Here is a 23,934-nt window from a genome sequence, read left to right as displayed (position 1 = left end):
AGCTGGATACGCCGTTTCAGAAACGTACGCGCCCCCGGCAGATTTTTTTTTTCGTCGTTTGCGTAAGGCTTTTTCCGGCGTAACGTTACTCCTGCTATATGAGGCATAGCCAATGTTAAGTATGGACGTCGGGCCAGCGTCGAATTTTGTGTCGTTTGCGTATAGGGCTTTGCATAAATTACGTTCGCGTCTAAAGCATTGACTATTTGCGACGTGATTAGGAGCATGCGCACTGGGATACGTTCACGGACGGCGCATGTGCCGTTCATGAGAAACGTAATTTACGTGGGGTCATGTTTTATTTACATAAAACACGCCCACCTCTTGACAATTTGAATTAGGCGGGCTTACGCCGGCAGATTTACACTACGCCGCCGCAACTTACGGAGCAAGTGCTTTGTGAATACTGCACTTGCCTCTCTAAATTACGGCAGCGTAGCGTAAATAACATACGCTACTCCCGCACAAACTTGCGTCCCCCTCCCTGAATCTAGCCCAATATTTTCTTCTTTCTATTTTAAAAGAAATCCAATAAAATCGAATTTTGTCAGAAATTTAAGCCAAAATTAATTCTGCTGCATGTCTTTGGTAAAAAAAATCCCGTTAAGTGTATAATTTTTTTGTGTGATCACGGACAGATGTGTGCAGATGATCATTGGGACATGTGATTTTACTGTTACATATGTGGGGGACGGGTGTTTTTACTGTGTGGGGACATGTGTGTGGGGACACTATATCGGGGACTTTGTTTTACATTGTGTGGGGACACTAGACTGGTGATCAGTGTAAAAAAAAGGTCTCATACTCACTGATCACTGGCTGGCTGTAGAGATCCACTCTCCTCACTGACAACTTCTATGTGAGGAGAGGAGAGCGATCGCCGAGCAACCGGCTCTCTATTTACATGACATGAAGGCTGTGATTGGACACAGCCAGTCATGTGATCAGGAGGGCCAATCACAGAGCCCTCCTGCCGATCGGACACCACATTGATGGTGTCAGTGGGAGGAATAGTGCCCCATCATTGGGGTCAGTGGGAAGAATAGTACCACGTTGTAGGTGTCAGTGGGAGGAATAGTGCCCCATCATTGGGGTCAGTGGGTAGAATAGTACCACATTGATGGTGTCAGTGGGTAGAATAGTACCACATTGTAGGTGTCAGTGGGAGGAATAGTGCTCCATCATTGTGGTCAGTGGGAAGAATAGTACCACATTGTAGGTGTCAGGGGGAGGCATAGTGCCCTTTTTCTGGCCCTTGTATCAGAGGGAGGAAAAGTGCCCCAGGGGCTAGAAAAAAGGCAAGCAAAGGGCCACATACAACCCCCAGGATGAAGTTTGGAGACAACTGGGCTAGAGTAATGATGTGTCTCCAAAGCTGAAATGGTTGGAGTAAACAGGAAGGGGCCAAGTAAAGGCTGTAGGTGATCAGCGTCACTAAAATGGGGGGGGGGGGGGGGGTTAAAAATAAAAGGGGGAAAACGGTGTTTTATGGGAACAGTGTGTAGAAAATACAAATTTGACGTGCCCTATTAAATTTAATACTTCTGATACTATAATAGTAAATTCCGTTTTGTGTCTGTGGGGTAATTGCACAAGATTCCTTCTTCACAGTCCGCTGTGCTCCCATTTCCTGTGCTTTGCTTGACTTTCCTATAACTTGCAATGCAATACAGATGTAAGTAGGATGACTCCACGTTTCGATGGCTTTGGGTTTCATCTGCAGTGGACTTCTCTCTGGATATTGATGGCTCTTTAGATACAATTCTGGAAATAATTCTGCTGATGCTCAGAGGTCTCCTTATTCTCAATGTCACCCATACAGCTTTTTATATAAAAGGATTCCATCCCTGATATTGATATCCGGTGTGTGTGTGTGTGTGTGTGTGTGTGTGTGTGTGTGTGTGTGTGTGTGTGTGTGTCTGCTTTCCTTCGGTCCTATACGGTGACGTCGCCGGGGATTCTTTATGAAAACCTAAAGATTGGAGCCCTTCCCATTTGATCCTACCACCTCTATTTTGAATTTATCCGGTAAAGCCAAAATAAATCGGATGCTGTCAGTTAGAGCTGCACGATTCTGGCCAAAATGAGAATCACGATTTTTTTGCATAGAATGAAGATCACGATTCTCTCACGGCGTAAAATCGTTTACATTTATACAAAAAATAAATAAAAATGGGCTAACTTTACTGACTATTTTTTTTTTATTTGTTAAAAAGTAATTTTTTCCCCAAAAATTGCATTTAAAAAGACTGTTGCGCAAATACAGTGCAACATAAAATATTGCAACAACCGCCATTTTATTCTTTAGGGTCTCTACTAAAAAAATATATAATGTTTGGGGGTTCGAAGTAATTTTCTAGCAAAAAAAATAATGATTTTAACTTAAAAAAGAGCTGTCAGAAAAAGGTTTGGTGTTTAAGTGGTTAAACGTTCCCTAATTTACATACAGAAGTTTATTCCTTTGATGTGATACAATGTTTGGACTTAACTTTCCACTGATAAAGAATGTTTTCAAAACTTGGCAGATTGCCCAGACTTTGACTTTTGGCTGAGTGCAGAGAGGAAATTCTTTTCATGTCAAAGATCGTGAAACCCTGTGTCAAAAATCGCAACAGGAAAAAGATTGCGATAACGATTCTTGACAATTAACCACTTCCCGACCGCCGCATGTACATTTACGTCGGCAGAATGGCACGGACAGGCACATCAACGTACCTGTACGTGCCTGCCTAGACGTGGGTCGGGGGTCCGATCGGGACCCCCCCCCCCGCTACATGCGGCGGTCGGATTCCCCCGGGGAGCCATCCGGGACGACGGCGCGGCTATTCGTTTATAGCCGCTCCGTCGCGATCGCTCCCCGGAGCTGAAGAACGGGGAGAGCCGTATGTAAACACGGCTTCCCCGTGCTTCACTATGGCGCTGCATCGATCGAGTCATCCCTTTTATAGGGAGACTCGATCGATGACGTCAGTCCTACAGCCACACCCCCCTACAGTTGTAAACACACACTAGGTGAACACTAAATCCTACAGCGCCCCCTGTGGTTAACTCCCAAACTGCAACTGTCATTTTCACAATAAACAATGCAATTTAAATGCATTTTTTGCTGTGAAAATGACAATGGTCCCAAAAATGTGTAAAAATTGTCCGAAGTGTCCGCCATAATGTCGCAGTCACGAAAAAAATCGCCGCCATTAGTAGTAAAAAAAAAAAAAATTAATAAAAATGCAATAAAACTATCCCCTATTTTGTAAACGCTATAAATTTTGCGCAAACCAACCGATAAACGCTTATTGCGATTTTTTTTTTTTTTTTTACCAAAAATAGGTAGAAGAATAAGTATAAGACCTAAACTGAGAAAAAAAAATGTTATATATGTTTTTGGGGGATATTTATTATAGCAAAAAGTAAAAAATATTGCATTTTTTTTCAAAATTTTAGCTCTATTTTTGTTTATAGCGCAAAAAAATAAAAACCGCAGAGGTGATCAAATACCACCAAAAGAAAGCTCTATTTGTGGGGAAAAAAAGGCGCCAATTTTGTTTGGGAGCCACGTCGCACGACCGCGCAATTGTCTGTTAAAGCGATGCAGTGCCGAATTGTAAAAAACCCTTGGGTCATGTAGCAGCATATTGGTCCGGTCCTTAAGTGGTTAAGGCCTCATTCACACGGACGGACCGTTCAGGTCCGCCTGTCAGTTTTGACCGCGGACCTGAACGGCCGCTCCATGCATGCCTATGGAGCGTCGGATGTCAGTGAGCAGAGAGGAGCTTGTCATCCGTCGGCTCAGCAGAGATCTGCGGACCGATCTCCCGATGAGCTGGCGGGAGCAGGCGGACTCCGTCGCTACGAGGCCTAATGAGGACTAATCGTGCAGCTCTACTGTCAGTCATTGTAGAAATAGGCTGCAGATTAAAGAGCGGTGTATACAGCACAGGTCTATACAGCATTTGAAGAGTTTTAAAGTGGTTGTTAACCCTTACATACACCCAGTGTAGTGAATGGCCTTGGGTGATACACAGAGAGGAAATCCTTCTACAAGTTGTACCTTTTTTTTATCTGCAGCCCTTTTTTCCTATACAGCTCTTCAAAGTCGAGAATTTATACAGCATTTCTGGGCTCCAGAAGGCAGGGAGTTGGGATCTGATGTCACGCACTGCACAGCACAGAGAGGAAAGCTCAGTGTAAACTGAGACCTGAGAGGAGGGAATGGACACACCCCCTTCTATACAATCTCATAAGGAAACATGCACAGCTGAGGCTGTCAATCACGTGCTATGTGCTGGAGCTGAGGGGGAACATCTTGGCTGGTGGTTGGCATAGACCAGGTATCGGTAAATCTGAACGAAAATGCTGTCCCATCTGGACATCCGTGGTCCCATTATTTAGATGCAGTTCTTCACCTCAGCCACCACCATCACTGTTATCATTATCACAGCAGAGCGGAGAGGGAGCCAGAGCAGTTCTAAACACAAGCAGGGGGCACAGCAGCTATGGAGGGCAGAAGCAGGAGCTGCCAGAGTTACCTTTTGAAGTTAATCAGCAGGTGATTGGTTGCTAAGAACAGGGCAGCCCTGGCAACCAATCACCTGCTGATTAACTTAAAAAGATAACTCTGGCAGCTCCCTCTCCTGCCCTCCATCCAGAGCTGCCCTGCCTCCCGCTCCATGTGAAGGGAGAGCAGAGGACATCGCTGTGGTGGGCTGGGAGGGGGGCTGACGACATTGATGGGGTACTCACACTAGTACTTTGGACTGAGGCAAATACAGACTATGGAAGGACGAGCTTCGTTCATTGTTCATTTAGGAGGTTTTCAACCATTTTAAGCAATCTTCACACAGCTTTCTTTAGGTCTTTAATCAGTTTGCCAACAAAGCATCAATTTCATTTTTTGCACATGCTACAAATTTGTAATTTGAGCTAGAGAGTGATTTAAAACCCTCAAAACATAGTTTCTGAGGCAGAGGTCCTGTAGAATAAAAAGATGATAATTGGTCAGATCTTGTTTTTTTTTTGTTTGTTTTTTGAGGGATTTGTTTGTTTTTTGTTTTAGCAGGCTGATGACTTTTTTTTAAAAAAAAATAGAAGCAAACCCATGGCTACTATTTCGGTCAAATGCATTTTTTGACCCTTTTTATTGGTTATAGTAGACATGAACTCAGAAAGTGAAGATTTATTATGTTGGAGGCAGCGTCTAGAAATATTGATTGTGCTTAAACATTGTCCTGAATGTACTTTTATCTGGAATTCCTCCTGAAACATAGTGAGGTTGTCTAGGCACTCTCGTGCCAAAGGTCTCATAGCTGCATATCCAAGGCACCTTTGGCTAAAAGTTTATAGAGATTTGGTAATGTCACTACTGGGCTGCCTATTGTTTTCCTTGCTGGAGGCTCTGAGATGTGGAAGCAAAGCCATGCTTCTACCAAGATGGCCGCCACATAACTTAAAGTGGTAATTTGGTCAGAAAATTATGTCGTCCTAGATCACTTCAGGCTGGCCCCTTTTGCATGTATAGCTGTGTAACGCATACAAAAAGTGACTATGCTGTTTAAAATGCAGTAATAGACTGTCTCATCCTGTTCTGCACATGCTGAAAGTTCCGCTTTAATTGCTAAAATTTTTTTGCTAATTGATAGCATTTTGCTGTGACAGGTTCTTTTTTTTTTTTTACTGAAACATAAGGGGACGCCTCACCTGAAAGCCAACCGCTGTGACGTGTACACCATCGGTCATGCTAATAACAAGGAATCTCCAGAGGGCCCCAATCCCTTTCCTGGTACACAGCGGGTGATTGTCAGCCTCAGCTGTGCATGGTTTCCCTATGAGATTGCGTAGAAGGGGGTGTGTCCCTTCCTTCCACTTAGGTCTCAGATTACACTCGGCTCTCTTCTCTGTTCTGTGCCGAGTGTAACCTATTGAGCTAAGAAAATGCATGCTTTAGAAGCCTGTAAAGAAGAGAATGCTGCAGATAAAAAGGTACAACACATGTAGAAGGATTTGTTTCTTCTCTGTGTATCACCTGAGGCCAGTCACTTTACTGGGTATATGAAAGGGTTTATTATCACTTTAAAGGATGCAAGACAGCTACTTGAAATGTTTTATTTTCGGTAGACCGGTATTCAGTAAGTGAATTTTTCTTCTTCATCATGCTGTAACCCATCACCTCGAGGAAAGCGGAAGAGCTGGCAACCTCTAACCAAATCCTCACTGAGACTGGTCATTCAATGACTTTTTGGCTACCAGTTGTAAGATCTAAGGTTACAAATGTTTAACTGTCAGGATAAAGTGATTTGTGTAGAACAATTGGCAAGCGGGTGGAGTGATGCTTTTCTCCAGATCTGAATCCGAATGGTAATTGTGCTTGGAAGAGCATTAGAAGAAAGTTCAACTTTAAGATGCATACAGAAAGCTTAAAATAAAAAACTTCTGGCCCGGATTCTCAGAGGACTTACGACGGCGTAGCGCCATGTGCGCCGTCGTAAGTCCGAATCCGACCCGTTGTATCTATGCGCCTGATTCTTAGAATCAGTTACGCATAGATATCCATTATCTAAACTGCATTTTTTTTTTTGCCCGCTAGGTGGCGCTTCCGTCGAATTCCGCGTTGAGTATGCAAATTAGCTAGATACGCGAATTCCCAAACGTATGCGCGGCCGACGCAGTAAAGTTACGACGTTTACGTTAGGCTTTTCCCGGCGTATAGTTGCCCCTGCTATATGAGGCGCAGCCAATGTTAAGTATGGCCGTCGTTCCCGCGTTGAAAATTTAAAAAGTTACGTCATTTGCGTAACTCGTCCGTGAATGGGGCTGGACGTAATTTACGTCCACGTCAAAACCAATACGTCCTTGCGGCGTATTGGGAGCAATGCACACTGGGAGATTTCCATAGACGGCGCAATCAATCACGTCTGGTCACAGTAGTTTAACATAAAACACGCCCCCCCCCTTTCACATTTGAATTAGGCGGGCTTACGCCGGCCGATTTACGCTACGCCGCCGCAACTTACGGAGCAAGTGCTTTGAGAATACAGCACTTACCCGTGTAAGTTGCGGCGGCGTAACGTAAATCGGATACGTTACGCCGCCGCAAAGATACGCCATTCTACGAGAATCTGGCCCATTGTTTTTTTTTTTAATAATAAAGTTTAATTGCTTTTAGTTTTTTTTTTTTTTTGTACCTGCAAGGTAAAGGCATAATGTGTTGGTGGGCAACGCAAATGCACTCACACATTATGTTAAACTTACCTTAAAGCAAAGCCCTTCCAGCGCCGAGATATTTTGCGGGAGCCGCCGTTCACGGCACGGGGCTCTGAAGAATTGACACAAAGAAATAAAAATTAAAAATTTCTGTTATTAGTGGCCACAAATCCTTTGCAATATTAACTGCTTGCTGACTGTCCTATAGCAGATTTACTGCTGCAGGGCGCGGTGATTCTGTGCAGAATCACATAAACCAGGGGTTGACAAATTTGCTTGGAATCTAGGAGCCAGCTAAAAAAGTTAGGAGCCAGAAAACACGCTCCGTCCCGACGAGCTTGCGCGCAGAAGCGAACACATACGTGAGCAGCGACCGCATATGTAAATGGTGTTCAAACCACACATGTGAGGTATCGCCGCGATTGGTAGAGCGAGAGCAATAATTCTAGCCCTAGACCTCCTCTGTAACTCAAAACATGCAACCTGTAGAGTTTTTTAAACGTTGCCTATGGAGATTTTAAAGGGTAAAAGTTTGACGCCATTCCACGAGCGCACGTAATTTTGAAGCGTGACATGTTGGGTATCAATTTACTCGGCGTAACATTATCTTTCATAATATTAAAAAAAATGGGGATAACTTTACTGTTGTCTTATTTTTTAATTAAAAAAAGTGTAATTTTTTCCCAAAAAAAGTGCGCTTGCAAGACCGCTGCGCAAATACGGCGTGACAGAAAGTATTACAACGATCGCCATTTTATTCTCTAGGGTGTTGGGATAAAAAATATATATAATGTTTGGGGGTTCTAATTAGAGGGAAGAATATGGCAGTGAAAATAGTGAAAAATTACATTAGAATTGCTGTTTAACTTGTAATGCTTAACTTGTAATACCAACGGCCACCACCAGATGGCGCCAGCTTACACATCTGGTGGTAATAACTTGTAATACCAACGGCTCACCACCAGATGGAGCCAGCTCACAAAAAATCCCGGCGCCCGGGATTTGTCGAGCCCTGACATAAACATACGTGATTCTGCATGTCCGGGCATGTGATTTGCAGTGCGGTGCGAATGACATGCGATTATCACACAGCGCACTAGTGGGAACCAGCCCTTACTTGTATACCTGTGCTTGGATGTTGGCCTAAGTCCCTTTTGGCAGAGATCACATGATCAGTGCCTGGGCATTGCTCGTGTAACTGGAGTTCTTCATCAATGGAACCACCGGACAAAGTAAAACCTCCGTCTCTTCTTTCCTTTAATTATCCTGAAGTTTCTTCAGGTTGTGGATTGACTTTCATTATAGTGATTATCTGTGTGCACTAAAGTAGGTTTGGTATTTAGTATACAGGAAACCGCCCTTATACTGAATGTGACTGCTCTGCTTGATGACTGGTATACTAAAATGTTTCCCCTTGCCTTGCAGCACACGTCCCTGGACGGGTACCCGGAGCCTCTCGTTCCTCCAACAAAGTCAAGCAGCAGACAGAGCCTCCCACGATGCCGGAACTCCATCGCCTCCACCACCGACGAGCAGCCGCACGTCGGAAACTACCGCCTGCTGAAAACCATCGGCAAAGGCAATTTTGCCAAGGTGAAATTGGCCAGACATGTTCTTACGGGGAGAGAGGTGAGTACAAGGCGCTTGAAACTGTAAAAAAACTAAAGAAAATATGGAAAAACATTCCTTTTCTAAGCCCTGGTTCACACCAGTGCGGTTTTGAAGTCGCACTACTTCAGCGTGATTTTAAAGTAGTGTGATTTTCATAGATCTGATATCTGTGACTTCATTTAACAGATGTCAATGCAAGTCGCACAGAAATTGTGCAGGAATCGTTTTCAAAGGTGTGAACGGTTCCATTGCTGCAAATGGGGTGCGACTTGTCATGCGACTTTGAACTGTTAAAGTGGAGGTTCACCCCAAAAGTACATTTTTAACATTACATTCAGCCGAGTTGTCCTAATGACAATCGGCTGTTTTTTTTTTTTTTTTCGTACATACCGTATTTCACCGCCGCTTCCGGGTATGTCTTCTGCGGGACTGGGCGTTCCTATCTGATTGACAGGCTTCCGACCGTCGCATACTACGCGTCACGAGTTGCCGTAAGAAGCCGAACGTCGGTGCGCAGGCGCCGCATAGAGCTGCACCGACGTTCGGCTTCTTTCGGCAACTCGTGATGCGCTGTATGCGACGGTCGGAAGCCTGTCAATCAGATAGGAACTCCCAGTCCCGCAGAAGACATACCCGGAAGCAGCGGTGAAATACGGTATGTACGAAAAAAAAAAACCAGCCGATTGTCATTAGGACAGCTCGGCTGAATGTAATGTTAAAAATTTATTTTTGGGTGAACCCCCGCATTAGGTCGCATGGCAAGTCGCATTGGTGTGGAGCAGGGCTTAAGCATTCAGTTTTTGATCTTCCTATATGCCCTTTTACACTAGCTGCAATATTGCACAGGTTCCCCCACCATGCCTCCCCCCTCCTCATTTCATGGCTGCTGGGGGAGGGGGGCACGCCCACGGCTGACAAGCGTCACCTCCCACTGCATTCCTCATGCCGATGCTTGGCATCTGGCAAATACTGGGAGCTGAAGACAGGTGTTCACTTGCCGTCTTCTTGCTAGCGCCAGGCGGCTGTGTGTATGCCAGCTAACGTTACAGGGCACCTGGGAAGATGGGGCAAAAGACTACATACATGTATTTTGTCCTGTTGGGATCTAAATTCCGTCAGCTGTTTTTTTTTTTTTTTTATATATATATTTCTTTGTAAACGTTCTTTCTTTTCTTAGTTTTTTATTTGAGTGGCAGAGGGGGGGAAACGAAGCAGACTTTCTCTTTTTTTTTTTATTGAAGGTACACTTTAAAGTATCTAGAGCCAGAACTTGTATTTATTTGGATTGTGATCTAGTAAGCAATGGTTAAAATCCCAGTCAATTGTTTTATTTTTATTGTCTGTGTCCTGATTCTCTGTATGCCTTTTCCAAAGACACAAAATGAGAAGGAACCTTTCTAAATCCTTCCCAAAACATGGGAGAATCTGCATGTATTGCTGAGATGTATTGCATTATTTAATTTTTTTTGCCTAAAATACTTTAAATGAGATGTAAAGTCTCAAGGTTTTTCATCTTAATGTGTTCCATACATTAAAGGAGTTGTAAAGGTAATTTTTTTTTTTCCCTAAATAGCTTCCTTTACCTTAGTGCCGTCCTCCCTCACTTACCTCATCCTTCCATTTTGTTTTTAAATGTTATTATTTCTTCTGAGAAATCCTCACTTCCTGTTCTTCTGTCTGTAACTCCACACAGTAATGCAAGGCTTTCTCCCTGGTGTGGAGTGTTGCGCTCGCCCCCTCCATTGGACTACAGGAGAATCAGGACGCTCTCTACGCTGCAGATAGAGAAAGGAGCGGTGTGCTAGTGGGCGTCCTGACTCTCCTGTAGTCCAAGGGAGGGGGCAAGCACAACACTCCACACCAGGGAGAAAGCCTTGCATTATTGTGTGGAGTTAGACAGAAGAACAGAAAGTGAGGATTTCTCAGGAGAAATAAGGACATTTAAAAGCAAAATGGAAGAATGAGGTAAGTGAAGGAGGACTGCACTAAGGTAAAGGAAGCTATTTAGGAAAAAAAAATTGTATCTTTACAACCCCTTTAAGGTGAAAAACCTCCTTTGCTGCAGCTGCCCCCCTTCTACACTTACCTGAACCCAATCGTTCTAGCCATGAGAACGAGCCCAGTAGCTCCAGCCTCTGTCTTGGGTCCTCATTGGATAGATTCATAGCAGCGGGATCCAATGACGAGGGGGAGCAGGCCAGGTCCTGCTGTCTGTGTCAATGGACACAGCAGCAGGATTCGTAAGCACGCCCACATGGGTGCCCCTATGGAATGCGGCTTTCCGTGGGGGCACTTGATGCGGAGGAGGAGCCAGGAGCACCATCAGGAGACCCCAAAAAAGCAGGATCAGGGTCACTCTGTGCAAAAGCCTTGCACAGAGAAGGTAAGTATACCATGTTTGTTATTTAAAAAAACAAAAAAAACCTTTACAATCACTTTAATGCGGAGTTCCACCTAAAAATGGAACTTCCGCTTAACCCACTCCTCGCCCCCTTACATGCCACATTTGGCATGTAATTTTTTTGGGGGGGGAGTGGGGGCTTCAGGAGAAGGGGACTTCCTGTCCCACTTCCTCCTTCCGCCAAGGGGCTGGTAAGGCGATTAGCTTAATCGCCTTATTGCAGCCCCTCCCTGTAGGCGAGCACCTGTCCAATCGGACAGCGCCGCGCAGCTCGCGCATGCGCAGTGCCACTCGCTAAAGCGCAGTGGGTGCCCGGCCGTGAAGCCGAAAGCTGTCACTGCCGGGTGCCCACACTAGGAATGAAGACACCGGCCGGCAAGGGGGGGCGAGGAGCGGAGCCCCGGCCGGCGCGCCGCTGGAACCGTGGAGCAGGTAAGTGTCTGTTTATTAAAAGCCAGCAGCTACACTTTTTGTAGCTGCTGACTTTTAATAAACGTAAAAAAAGGCTGGAACTCCGCTTTAAATAGATCCTGTCATTAAACAATAGTTTCAACAACAATCTTCCTATAAGAATATATAGAACTTAGAGAGGAGGTCCAGCCTGGGTGAATTTTTTAAGTCATTGGCTACAAATACTGTAGCTGCTGACTTTTAATATATTGACATTTACTTGTTCAGGGAGTCCCTGATGTCGGCACCCCAGCCAATCTTTGGATCGACTCCCGGGTGCTGCTGCCGCCATTCCTGGTAAGGGAACCAGGAAGTGAAGACTTTTGGCTTCAGTCCTGGTTCCCTACTGTGCATGCGCAAAGCGTTCTGCACTTTCTTATTGGACTAGCCGTGGGGGAAGGAGGAGGAGGGCAGAACTTCTGGGAGATCGGCCGTGGCCCGTCTCCGGAAGTGGGGAAGTGTCAAAAACAGGTCCCGTTCCCTTCTCCCTCCTGAAAGGTGCCAAATGTGGGGGGAGGAAGCATATAAGAGAGAGTTCCACTTTTGGTTGGAACTCCGCTTTAATGTATTTTATATATGTTATTTACCTGTAAATGCCTCGCTAGTGTAGACATCCGAAAGCCCTGAGACTGCTGCCTGGTGCCGCCATTTTTGATGTGTTGTCAGCATCCCCCGCAGACTCGGAGCTGTCACTCAAGTGACAATGTTTAGCATTCCCCTTCACTCTTCCCCTGGCAGATACATAGTATGTTATGTAGGTAGGTGAGGGGGCGGATGAGCTGGGCCAGCACGGAGAATTAGATGCTCTTATAAGAACAAAAGGCTTTGACATGCAAGGGGGTAGAGGTCTGTCCTAGGGAACTCGCTCCCCTGGAGTAGTCAAATTTTCTAGCATTTTTAAAGACATGTTACAAAGGAATAAAAACGAATTCATGGAAAGCAAACCACTGCAAGTAAGCATTTAAATACTTGATTTTTCGGTGCTTTCACCTGCAAATTAATATGGTGACGGCCTTTTAGGATTAAAGCTGAACTGTATTCTGGGGAAGTTTGCAGTCAGTGAATGAGATAGGACATGGCTTTGATTCAGGACAGGGCACAAAGCCAGCATCCTATCCCCGGGCTATTGTTGTCTGGGTAATACTGTATATTAGGGAGGGTGATTGCCCTGTATCGTCTCATTCTGTGTTTGAATTACAGCCTTTTAACAGTTTCCCAGTACATAGCAAAGGGAGCTCAGATGATGCTAATGGGCTAAACGGCTGTTCACAAATGGACTTCAGTTTGGTTTGACTTGGCCATGTGCAGTATTGAATTTATTGTACATTGGGCTCTGGGCTGCTTTCAATTTATAGGCCCCTCTGCCATTTTAATAGGATACTGTATAAGGCCAAGTGTACTCAAGACTTGTGACATAATGGCAGTTATAATAGGAAATCTGCTTCCACGTATAGGGAAAATATATATTTAAAGTGCATTTCCACTTGTGCAGCCAAATTGGGATTTTAGATGTGTTACATGTCCCAATTCACATAGTAGAACTGAAAGCGGAGTTCCGCCAAATTTTTTTTTTCTTTAAAGTTAGCAGCTACAAATACTGCAGCTGCTGACTTTTAATATATGGACACTTACCTATCCTGGGCGCCCGCGATGACGGCAACCCGAAGCCAATCTGTCTCTCGGGTGGAGTGCCGCCACCTTCGGCAAGTGAATCAGGAAGTGAAGCCTTGCGGCTTCACAGCTTGGTTCCCTATTGCGCATGCTGGTCCCTGCTGTCTTCTAGGACCTGTGTGTCTTCCAGAAGACAGCAGGTTGGGGGGGCGCAGGAGGCACCGGGCGTGGCATAGAAAGCCGCAGGCGGTTCGGCTATCTATTGCCAGAAGTGGGAGCAAAATACCTGTATTAGACAGGTATCTACTCCCCCCCCCCCCCCCCCCTCGCCCTGAAAGGTGCCAAATGTGACACCGGGGGGAGGGGGGGGGGTTCCGAAAAGGGCAAGTTCCATTTTTTGGTTGAACTACGTGTTAAGAAAAAATATATATTTATAGGTTAAATTCTGGACCCAACAAGGAAAAATTCTAAGTAGTTGTCTTTGTTTTTTGAGGTGCCTGGGCAGCTGTGTTGCCATAATAACCCCCCTGTCTGTACTGTGCAGGCAGATCTTCATTAACAATTTTTAGCTAGATTTTAACACTGTCTGTCCTAACAAAGGGTTAATATTCTAGCGGCTGGGCTTCTTGCTTTGTATGTTAATGAGGACAGGCTCACTGACATTGTTCAAAAAACCCTAAAGTCAGCTCATGACACCTTTAACTGAAAAATCGCAAAAAGTCAGAACAATTTAAAGTTTAGGGTGATATAAAAACAAACCTCCTCAGTGCTGCAGGAGTCAGACGTGGCTGGCTCAGGCTCTCAGCGGTTTGCCTCAAAAGTCTCAAAGAAACATTGAGACAGGGCCACAAAGCTGGCAAAGTGCAACCCCCAGTTCCAAAAAAGTTGGGACAGAGCCATGTTTACCATGGTGTGGCATCCCCTCTTCTTTTACCAACACTCTGTCAACATCTGGGAACTGAGGGGAGCAGTTGCTGGGGTATTGGGAGAGGAATGTTGTCCCCTTCTTTCCTTATATAGGATTCTGCTCAACAGTCTGGGCCTTCTTTGTTGTATTTTTTTTGTTTCAAGATGCGCCAAATATTTTCAATTGGTGAGAGAGAGAGAGAGAGAGAGAGAGACTTGTAAAGCGCAACACATGCGAACTGAATCGCCTCTGGGCGCTGTATCCATTTCATGGATAAGGAACCCCTTGACCTCAGAAGAGATGGGTCTTGATCTTTCTCCTGAAGGCCAAGTGGTCCGACTCCAGTCGGATGGTGGTTGGTAGCGCATTCCACAGGCGAGGTCCCTGGACTGCAAATCTTCGATCTCCTTTGGACTTGTATCTGGCTTTGGGTATCTGGAGGAGGTTTTGATTGGTGGATCGCAGAATGCGATTGGGGTTATGGGCTTTTATTTTTTCGCATAGATATTGAATGAATGAATGAATGAATGAAAAACTTATATAGCGCGGCACATGCGAACTGAATCGCCTCTGGGCGCTTGGGGGGCGTTGCCTTGAATACACTTATGTATTAGGCAGAGCGCCTTGAAAGTGATTCTGTCTTTTACTGGCAACCAATGAAGGGATCTCAGAGAAGGTGAGATTAATTCCCATGGTTTTTTCCCAGTCACTAGTCGAGCGGCCGTATTTTGAACGACTTGCAGACGAGTGATTTGGTATTTGGGGAGTCCTAGATAGAGGGCATTTGCGTAGTCAAGTCAAGTCTGGTGAAAGGTCTGGACTACAGACAGGCCAGTTAGGCACCCAGACTCTTCTACTTCGAAGCCATGCTGTTGTCATAGATGCAGTATGCGGTTTGGCACTGTATTGCTGAAATATGCAAGGCCTTCCCTAAAAAAAAATGTTGTCATGGTAGCATCCGCTGCTCTAAAACCTGGATATATTTTTCAGCATTGTTGGTTCCTTTTCAGATGTGCAAGCTGCCCATTCCATACGCACTAATGCGCCCCCCCCCCCTCCCCATACCTTGAGGCCCCGTACACACGACAGAGGAACTCGACGTGCTCGGCACGTCGAGTTCCTCGTCGAGTTTTGGGATGAAGCCGCCGAGGAGCTCGGCGGGCCGCCTTCTCCCATAGAACAACGAGGACAACGAGAAAATAGAGAACATGTTCTCTATTTTCTCGTCGAGTTCCTCGGCGGCTCCATCGGGCCAAAACTGTACAGACGACAGAGATTCTCGGCAGAATCCGGGTTTTGACCGAGTTTCTCGGTGAATTCTGCCGAGAAACTCTGTCGTGTGTACGAGGCCTGAGAGATGCAAGCTTTTGAACTGAGCACTGATAACAAGCTGGAAGGTCCCTCTCCTCTTTAGCTTGGATGACGTGGCACCCATGGTTGCCAAAAATTTCACATTTCGTCTGACCACAGAACAGTTTTCCACTTTGCAACAGACCATTTTAAATGAACTTTGGCCCAGAGAAGACGGCAGCGTTTCAGATATGGCTTATTCTTTGTATGATAGAGCTTGACCTTACATTTTTAGATGGCACGGTGTTCACACACAGTGATTTTCTTTATCATACATCACGGGACACAGAGCGGCATTCATTACTATATGGGGTTATATGGAGTACCTTCAGGTGTAGACACTGGCAATCTCAAACAGGAAATGCCCCTCCCTATATAACCCCCTCCCATAGGAGGAGTACCTCAGTTTTTCCGCCAGTGTCTTAGGTGTTAGTCATGGTTTAGCTTGCCTCCACATCCTTGGGATTAGGTGAGCTAACCGGTTCTGTCCAAAAAAGCCTCAGCGCTAAAGTGGTCAGTAACCGGACCCCAAACCCTTGGGGTATAGCCCATAATGCTTTTCTTTTTAGAGAGCTGGACCCTGGGCCCAGAACTTAGAAACCTTTGGGGGCCTAATGTTTCTGTTGCCAGAGTGCTATATGGGCCCAGGACAGTGGATCCTTCATAGGAACCCAGGGCCTGAAGGTCTAGACATCCCCACCGAGATGGGGGAAGATTGGGCCTCTTGCTTGGCAAAGTCCTGCGGCATGGAGCAGGTAAGTGAGGGGAAAACTTGCGGAACTTGGTTCTTAGCAGGTTTTTTCTGGGGGGTCACAGGGGACATGCCTAAAGTTATGCACTGCATCTGGCAAACTAGTCACATATCATAAAGATAGGATGGCTCTATATGTATTATTCCCCATAAGATGTGACCTCCCTTGTAGTGTTGGAAAAGCATTGAGTGGGGCCTGTGTGATATAAAAGTATATGTGTGTGTCAGAGAGCTGTGCTTACCTGCAAGCCTCCAGGCGATGCTCCATTCAGTCTTCCTCCTCACGGCCTGCAAAGCAGGCAAAACGCTGACCTCCTCATGGTTCCAGGCTGCAGGCTGCAGTTTGCTGGAGCAGAGAGGTCCCTTCCTCCCAACCCCACCCCCCCCCTGTCGGGAGGGGCATTTCCTGTTTGAGATTGCTGGGGGGGAAGGGCGGGTCAGTGGCTTAAGGAAGGGGCGGCCCTTCCTTGTTTGTTCCATATAGCTCATTCAATACTTTGGAACTGAGGAGGAAAGACCAGAACGGCAAGCACGGGGCGCCGAGGACACACAGTGGCCAGAAAGAATATTGCAGTCTTCAGAAAGACTGTTTTCAAGCCTAGGAATAGGCTGTTTCTTTTCCATCTTTATAGTTTTTCTTGCAATACTACTCAGGGGGACAGAATGTTTTTTCTTTCCTAGATTTGAAAAAAAAAAAAAAAAAAAAAAAGTGTCATCTAGGGGAGAGGAAGCATTTTTTATCCCCCAAACAGGTGTTTGGGCATTTAACTATTTATAAGTCCCAGGTACCAATAAGTAGCAGGTGTACCTCGGTATTGTACCATGGCATCAAAAAACAAGGGTACAAGAGGTGGGGATTCCCCCAGAGAGTCTGAGGTCTCGGACAAAGCTATGCCGCTGCTTTCCCCACAGGGAGCCTTGGGGCCATCGGGATCTGGGGCTGGAGCTGACGCGGGTCAGTCCAACCCTAAGATGGTCACGGTGGAGGTATTACTCACCTCTTTAAAAGAGATGCAGAAAAGCATGGGTAAAATGATAGCCGCAGCTATGCGGGGCAGTAAGCGGAATAGATCTCCGTCGCCCGAGCGCGGTCCCTCAGAAGAGGAGGTCCTTTCCTCAGGGGAATTGGACGACCTCTTGGACAAGGACCAAGTAGGTTCAGGGATCAAAGATCCGGATACAGAGGAGTCTGGGGCAGTCTCCCTGAGGGAGAGCTGGTGGATTCAAGGATTGTCGGACTTGGTCCATAGGGCATTCAACTTGCCAGTACCAGATCTCCAGGTATCGACGGTTTCAGCTTTGGGCTCACTGAGGGCGCCTCAAAGCAATGCTGTGTTTCCGATCCATCCTCTATTAGAGGGAGTTTTGTTCCAAGATTGGAACAAGCCAAGATCTTCTTACCACCTAAGAAGTTCTCTGTCCTATATCCTATGGAAGAAAAATTTTCCAAAAGATGGGCTACTCCTGCAGTGGACGCAGCCATCTCATGTGTTAACAAATCGTTAACATGCCCTGTAGAAAACATACAGGTGTTCAAGGATCCAGTTGATAAGCGCTTGGAAGCACTACTTAAGAACTCCTTCACTACTGCAGGGGCAGTAGTACAGCCAGCTGTGGCTGCGATTGGGGTCGCTCAAGCATTATCGGATCAATTTAAGCAGATGCTTAAACTTATTCCTGCCCAGCAGGCAGAAGAATTTTCGGATGTCCCTAAGGCCATATGTTTTACGGTAGACGCAATCAAGGATTCTATCCAGCAAGCGTCACGTTTATCGTTATCCCTTATCCATATGAGAAGACTCTTATGGTTAAAAAGCTGGGAGGCTGAGCCCCCATGCAAGAAGCTCCTGGTAGGGTTCCCCTTCCATGAAGGACGACTCTTCGGAGAAGACCTAGATAAATACATTCAGACCATTTCAAACGGCAAGAGTACTCTCTTGCCAACTAAGAAGAAGGTTCAGGGGCCTGCGTTTAAACGACAGTATTCCCCTGGGCAGGGGCCCTCTAATGCCAAGCAGTATCGACGGCCTCCTGCAAAAGCAAACTTCGGCTTCAACAGCAAATCACAAGGACAGGCTGTTAGAGGCAAAAGGCAGTGGTTTCGCAAACCAGCAAAACCAGCCCCCAAGCCAACCTTATGAAGGGGCGCCCCCACCCACGAAGGTGGGGGGAAGGCTGCGACTCTTTTCAGAGATTTGGGAAGCCAGCATTCCCGACGAGTGGGTACGGTCTTCCGTGGCCACAGGCTACAAATTAGATTGCCTAAGGTTTCCTCCTCCTCATTTCCAGGAGTCGAGGATTCCAAACGATCCGCCTCGGATTCCGGCCAGTCCTGGAACAGGGGCTGGGTTTCTACTCCAACCTATTCATCATCCCAAAATCCAATGGAGATGTCAGGCCAATTTTGGACCTAAAGATGGTAAATGCATATCTAAAGATCCGCTCATTTCGGATGGAATCCGTGCGGTCAGCAGCTGCCACACTCCAGAAGGACGACTTCATGGCGTCCATAGACATAAAGGATGCCTACCTTCATGTTCCAATTTATCAGCCACATCAAGGCTACGGCCCCCCGGGTGTTCACGAAGGTCCTAGCTCCGATCCTAGCCAAGCTAAGGATCCAAGGGGTCACGATCCTAGCATACCTGGACGACCTCCTAGTCATAGACCACTCGTCTCCCGGCTTGGAGCGAGCAGTGGCCCTCACGGTCCAATACCTCGAGAGGTTCGGCTGGGTCCTAAATCGAGAAAAGTCAGCTTTCCAGCCCACAAGGCAGTTGGAATATCTCGGCATGAGATTAGACACAGAACAACAAGGAGTGTTCCTACCTCTGAGGAAGGTAAAAGCCATCAAGGAATTAATCCTACTGGTTCTAAGCAAGAAAGAACCGACTATTCGCCTATGTATGAGGTTACTAGGCAAGATGGTGGCCACGTTCGAGGCGGTACCATACGCCCAGAGCCACACTCGCATCCTACAGGCAGCCATCCTGTCAGCATGGAGCAGAAGGCCACAGGCCTTGGATATCCCGTTGCCGCTCTTATCAAGAGTCCGACAAAGTCTGTGTTGGTGGTTAGACCCTCAGAATCTACTGAAGGGGAAGTCTTTCAGCCCAGTGGCTTGGAAGATAGTGACCACAGACGCCAGCCTGACGGGCTGGGGAGCAATTTTGGATGGTTGCACTCGCCAAGGTACTTGGGCAAAGCCAGAGAAGCAGTTGCCCATCAACATCTTGGAGCTCAGAGCTGCTCGACTAGCCCTCAGGGCTTGGACGTCAAAATTGCAGGGGTTCCCGGTGAGAATTCAATCAGACAATGCCACGGCCGTGGCATACATAAATCACCTAGGGGGAACCAGGAGTCAAGCCGCTCAGAGAGAGGTGAGCTTGATTCTCCTATGGGCAGAGGCGCATGTGCCCTGCATATCGGCAATATTCATTCCAGGAGTGGACAACTTTCAGGCGGACTTCTTAAGCCGCCAGACTCTATGGCCGGGGGAATGGTCTCTGCATCCACAAGTCTTTCAAGCACTCTGCCAAAGATGGGGAGTGCCGGACGTGGATATCATGGCATCGAGACTCAACAAGAAACTAGACAGGTTCATATCCCGCTCAAGGGATCCGATGGCCTGCGGAACCGATGCGTTGGTTTGCCCTTGGCATCAGTTCAAACTTCTTTATGCGTTTCCCCCGCTCCAGTTACTACCCCGCCTGCTGCGCAGGATCCGGGTGGAACACATACCAGTCATCCTGGTAGCTCCAGCATGGCCCAGAAGGGCATGGTACTCACTCATCCTAAAGATGGTAGTGGGAGACCCTTGGACTCTTCCTCCACGGCCAGACCTGCTATCGCAAGGTCCGATCCTCCACCCTGCCTTACGGCATCTAAATTTGACGGCCTGGAAGCTGAATCCCTGATTCTCAGGGGTAGAGGTCTGTCTCAGAAAGTAGTCTCTACCCTAACCAGAGCCAGGAAACCGGTCTCTAGGGTGATTTATTACAGGGTCTGGAAGGCCTATGTAGGCTGGTGTGAGTCCAAGCGATGGCTTTCTCGCAAATTTACCATCGATAGAGTATTAAGTTTTCTCCAGCTAGGAGTGGATAAAGGATTGGCATTAAGCACAATCAAAGGACAGATTTCTGCTCTGTCAGTGTGGTTTCAGCGGCCGCTGGCCACCCACTCGCTGGTTAAGACCTTCCTTCAAGGGGTCTTACGTATTAGACCTCCAGTTAAATCCCCGCTTTGTCCGTGGGATTTAAATCTTGTTCTGTCAAGTTTACAGAAACAACCGTTTGAGCCGTTGGCTGAAATTCCTTTGGTTCTACTGACAAGGAAGTTAGTATTTTTGGTTGCCATAGTTTCCGCAAGAAGAGTTTCGGAGCTAGCGGCCTTATCCTGTAAGGAACCATATCTTGTTTTTCATAAGGACAGGGTCGTTCTCCGCCCTCATCCTTCCTTCCTACCGAAGGTCATATCCAGTTTTCATTTGAACCAGGATTTGGTATTACCATCCTTCTTCCCTAAACCTACTTCCAGAAAGGAAGGGTTGCTGCATACCTTGGATATTGTCAGGGCCATGAAGGCCTATCTTAAAGCTACAAAGAAGATCCGGAAAACAGATGTGCTGTTCATTCTACCGGATGGGCCCAAGAAGGGGCAGGCAGCTGCAAAGTCCACCATTTCTAGGTGGATTAAGCAATTAATCACTCAGGCCTACGGCTTGAAAGGGTTGCCTCCTCCAGTATCATTAAAGGCTCATTCTACTAGAGCCATGGGCGCCTCCTGGGCAGCACACCACCAGATCTCTGTGGCTCAAGTTTGCAAGGCGGCAACCTGGTCTTCTGTCCACACGTTTACAAAATTCTACAAGTTGGACGTAAGAAGGAATACTGATACTGCCTTCGGGCAGGCAGTGCTGCAGGCTGCAGTTTGAGACCCTCGGATTCCGGGGGCTCCTCTTTTTTGAGTTAAATTTAAAATTTAAAATTATTTTTCTCAACTAAGTTGGATTTATTATGATTTGAGTATATCTCTAAATTAAATCCTTTTGTCTTGGAGATGTTCTCCCTCCCCTCATTGTAAGCATTGCTTTGGGACATCCCATATAGTAATGAATGCCGCTCTGTGTCCCGTGATGTATGATAAAGAAAAAGAGATTTTTAATACAGCTTACCTGTAAAATCTTTTTCTTGGAGTACATCACGGGACACAGAGCTCCCACCCCTCTTTTTTGAGGACCATTTTGGGAGGCATACTGCTTGCTACAAAACTGAGGTACTCCTCCTATGGGAGGGGGTTATATAGGGAGGGGCATTTCCTGTTTGAGATTGCCAGTGTCTACACCTGAAGGTACTCCATATAACCCCATATAGTAATGAATGCCGCTCTGTGTCCCGTGATGTACTCCAAGAAAAAGATTTTACAGGTAAGCTGTATTAAAAATCTCTTTTTTTTTTTTAAAGTATTCCTGAGCCCATGCAGTGATGTCCACCCCAGAATCATGCCTGTTTTTAATGCAGTGCCGTCAAGGGCCTGAACATTGTGGGCATGCAATATTGTGTTTCAGCCTTGTCCCTTGCACGCAGATTTCCCGAGATTCTCCATTTTTTTTTGATGACGATACGACCTGTGGAATGTAGATGATCTTCCTTATTAGTACCACTTACTTTTCCAGCTTTTTGTTGCTCTGTCCCAACTTTTTTGAGATGTGTTGCTGCCATCTATTTTAATATTACCTTCTTTTTTTCTTAAAATGGTACATTTGCAATTCATTGCATTCTGTTTTTTTATGTAGATTCGATATATAAATATAAAATGTGTGTAATAGTAATTTTTTTTTTTACAATTTTCTCTTAACAGGTAGCGGTGAAAATAATTGACAAGACACAATTGAATCCTACAAGTCTACAAAAGGTAAGATAGAAGCACATCTTCAATTTCTTCAAGTTCAATTTTACCCTAGTGTTGCACTAAAGTGTTTTTTTTACATCAGAATACATCTTTAAATGTGTATTGGGATTACATGTAATCCACAAACAGATTTTTATTTTTCGCATACCTTATTTTTATCCTGCCTTCTCAGTGCTCATTTTCACGAAGGGCAGATTAATCCATCTCTCTTTACCTCCTTCCTTTACCTGAAAACAACGGGTCTGCCTCCTGATATGTGTGACAGTGCACATCATCTGAGGGGAAGGCACTGGTAATGTAGCCTTCCCAGGATGCGTCTTTTGAGGCTCTGGTTATATCACCAGTGCCTCACCTAACCAGGAAGTGGAAAAACTGTAACTGTAATTGTAAGTAAAAGCAAAAAATGTTTAATGAATGTAAGCTGATTTAATACTGGCATGCAGAGTTGGATGTAATTTTTAATAAAAAGTTTGCTATAAATTGTTCTTTTGATTCGTTTGAGTGACAAAATGTGGCGCAGTCGATATCCTGCCACCTGGCTGTATAATTGGGATTTTACAGATGCTGGGAATGAGCTGGACCTTCACATTGAATAGCACCAAGAGGAAAACAATTGTATGAGCCAAGGGCATTGTTTTTTTTTTTTTTAGCAATGACTTTGATAACTCTTGGCTATTTTTTTTTTACTGTGTCAATGTGTAAATACACAGGAAAATAAGAGCATTGGTTTTAAAAATGAACTACATGTCGGTGGGGTGTTTTTGGAGGGAGGTTGCAGTTTATCATTTGCTGCTCATCAATGGAGTGGTTTACCAGTGGCGATTCAGTCTTATGATTTCAATATAATATCTGCATGTGTATCGCAGAACTTTTCATAATAGAGACAGATTAATTTCTTATTTTTTAAATAGCCCATGTATTTTTTTGACTAATAGATCGGGTTTAATCAGCAGTTAAGGCCCCTTAAGGCCTCTCCGCTGATCCCCGCTGAGCAGGCAGACGACAGGTCCACGTCCACTCCGCTTCTACAAAGCGGACACAGACACAGTCTTCTGTCGGATGGAAACGGGCCGCCTGTCTGTTTCCATCCGACTGTCATTCGATCCGCCAGACGGATGGGGAACAGATCCCCCCTATCCAACTGTTTTTAGTGGACAGGATCGGATGTCGGCAGGTGTCAATGGACACCGCTGCTCCAAAGAGAACAATGGATGGTCCTATCGGGTTCGCCTGTCAGTTTTTTCATCTGTAAAAGGGGCCTAAAGGTAACACCTGAATATTTAGACTTAATGCTGCATTGCCTGCACCCGAGAAGGAGGGTCTAAATACTTTATTTAAAAAAATCCGGGTGGCACTTCTGGTCCCAGGCACCTAAGTAATGACATTAGGAGATTCCCATGGACTCCTGGGATATCGGCATCGTGTATCCCAGGAGTGCACGGGAAGTGGGGCTTTCTGCTTTTCCTGACCACACTTGCCTATCCAGGTTCTTGTTTGATTGACAGGTTGTCATAATGGGACAGGAATGTCCACTGATGTCACCATTGCTATGGCAACCTTTAATCAAACGGCACTGCATATTAGTGAGCAGGCGGGAGATCTGGAGGTGCATGCTGGGTAGCCAGCTGCGCCTAATCCCAGAAGTATACACGAATGGGCTCCAGATGCCCACATCCTGCCTGCTTCCGAGTTCATGTAAGATATTAAGGTTTTAAAAGGAACAAGGTCCTGACCTCAACCCGATAG

At 45.9% G+C, this 23,934-nt stretch overlaps 1 protein-coding gene across 1 annotated transcript in view; it reads left to right on the top strand.

Moving 5' to 3' along the window:
* MARK1 (microtubule affinity regulating kinase 1) overlaps positions 1–23,934 on the top strand; it is a 209,098-nt gene that overhangs the window by 70,585 nt on the left and 114,579 nt on the right. Inside the window, exons 2-3 of the mRNA XM_040351418.1 lie at positions 8,623–8,826; positions 22,138–22,191. Of these exons, the coding sequence (XP_040207352.1) occupies positions 8,623–8,826; positions 22,138–22,191 (258 nt within the window). The remainder of the gene's footprint in view (positions 1–8,622; positions 8,827–22,137; positions 22,192–23,934) is intronic.

Source organism: Rana temporaria, chromosome 4 (assembly GCF_905171775.1).
Source record: "Rana temporaria chromosome 4, aRanTem1.1, whole genome shotgun sequence".
Classification (NCBI taxonomy): domain Eukaryota; kingdom Metazoa; phylum Chordata; class Amphibia; order Anura; family Ranidae; genus Rana; species Rana temporaria.
This window is presented reverse-complemented; position numbering and strand designations above follow the sequence as displayed.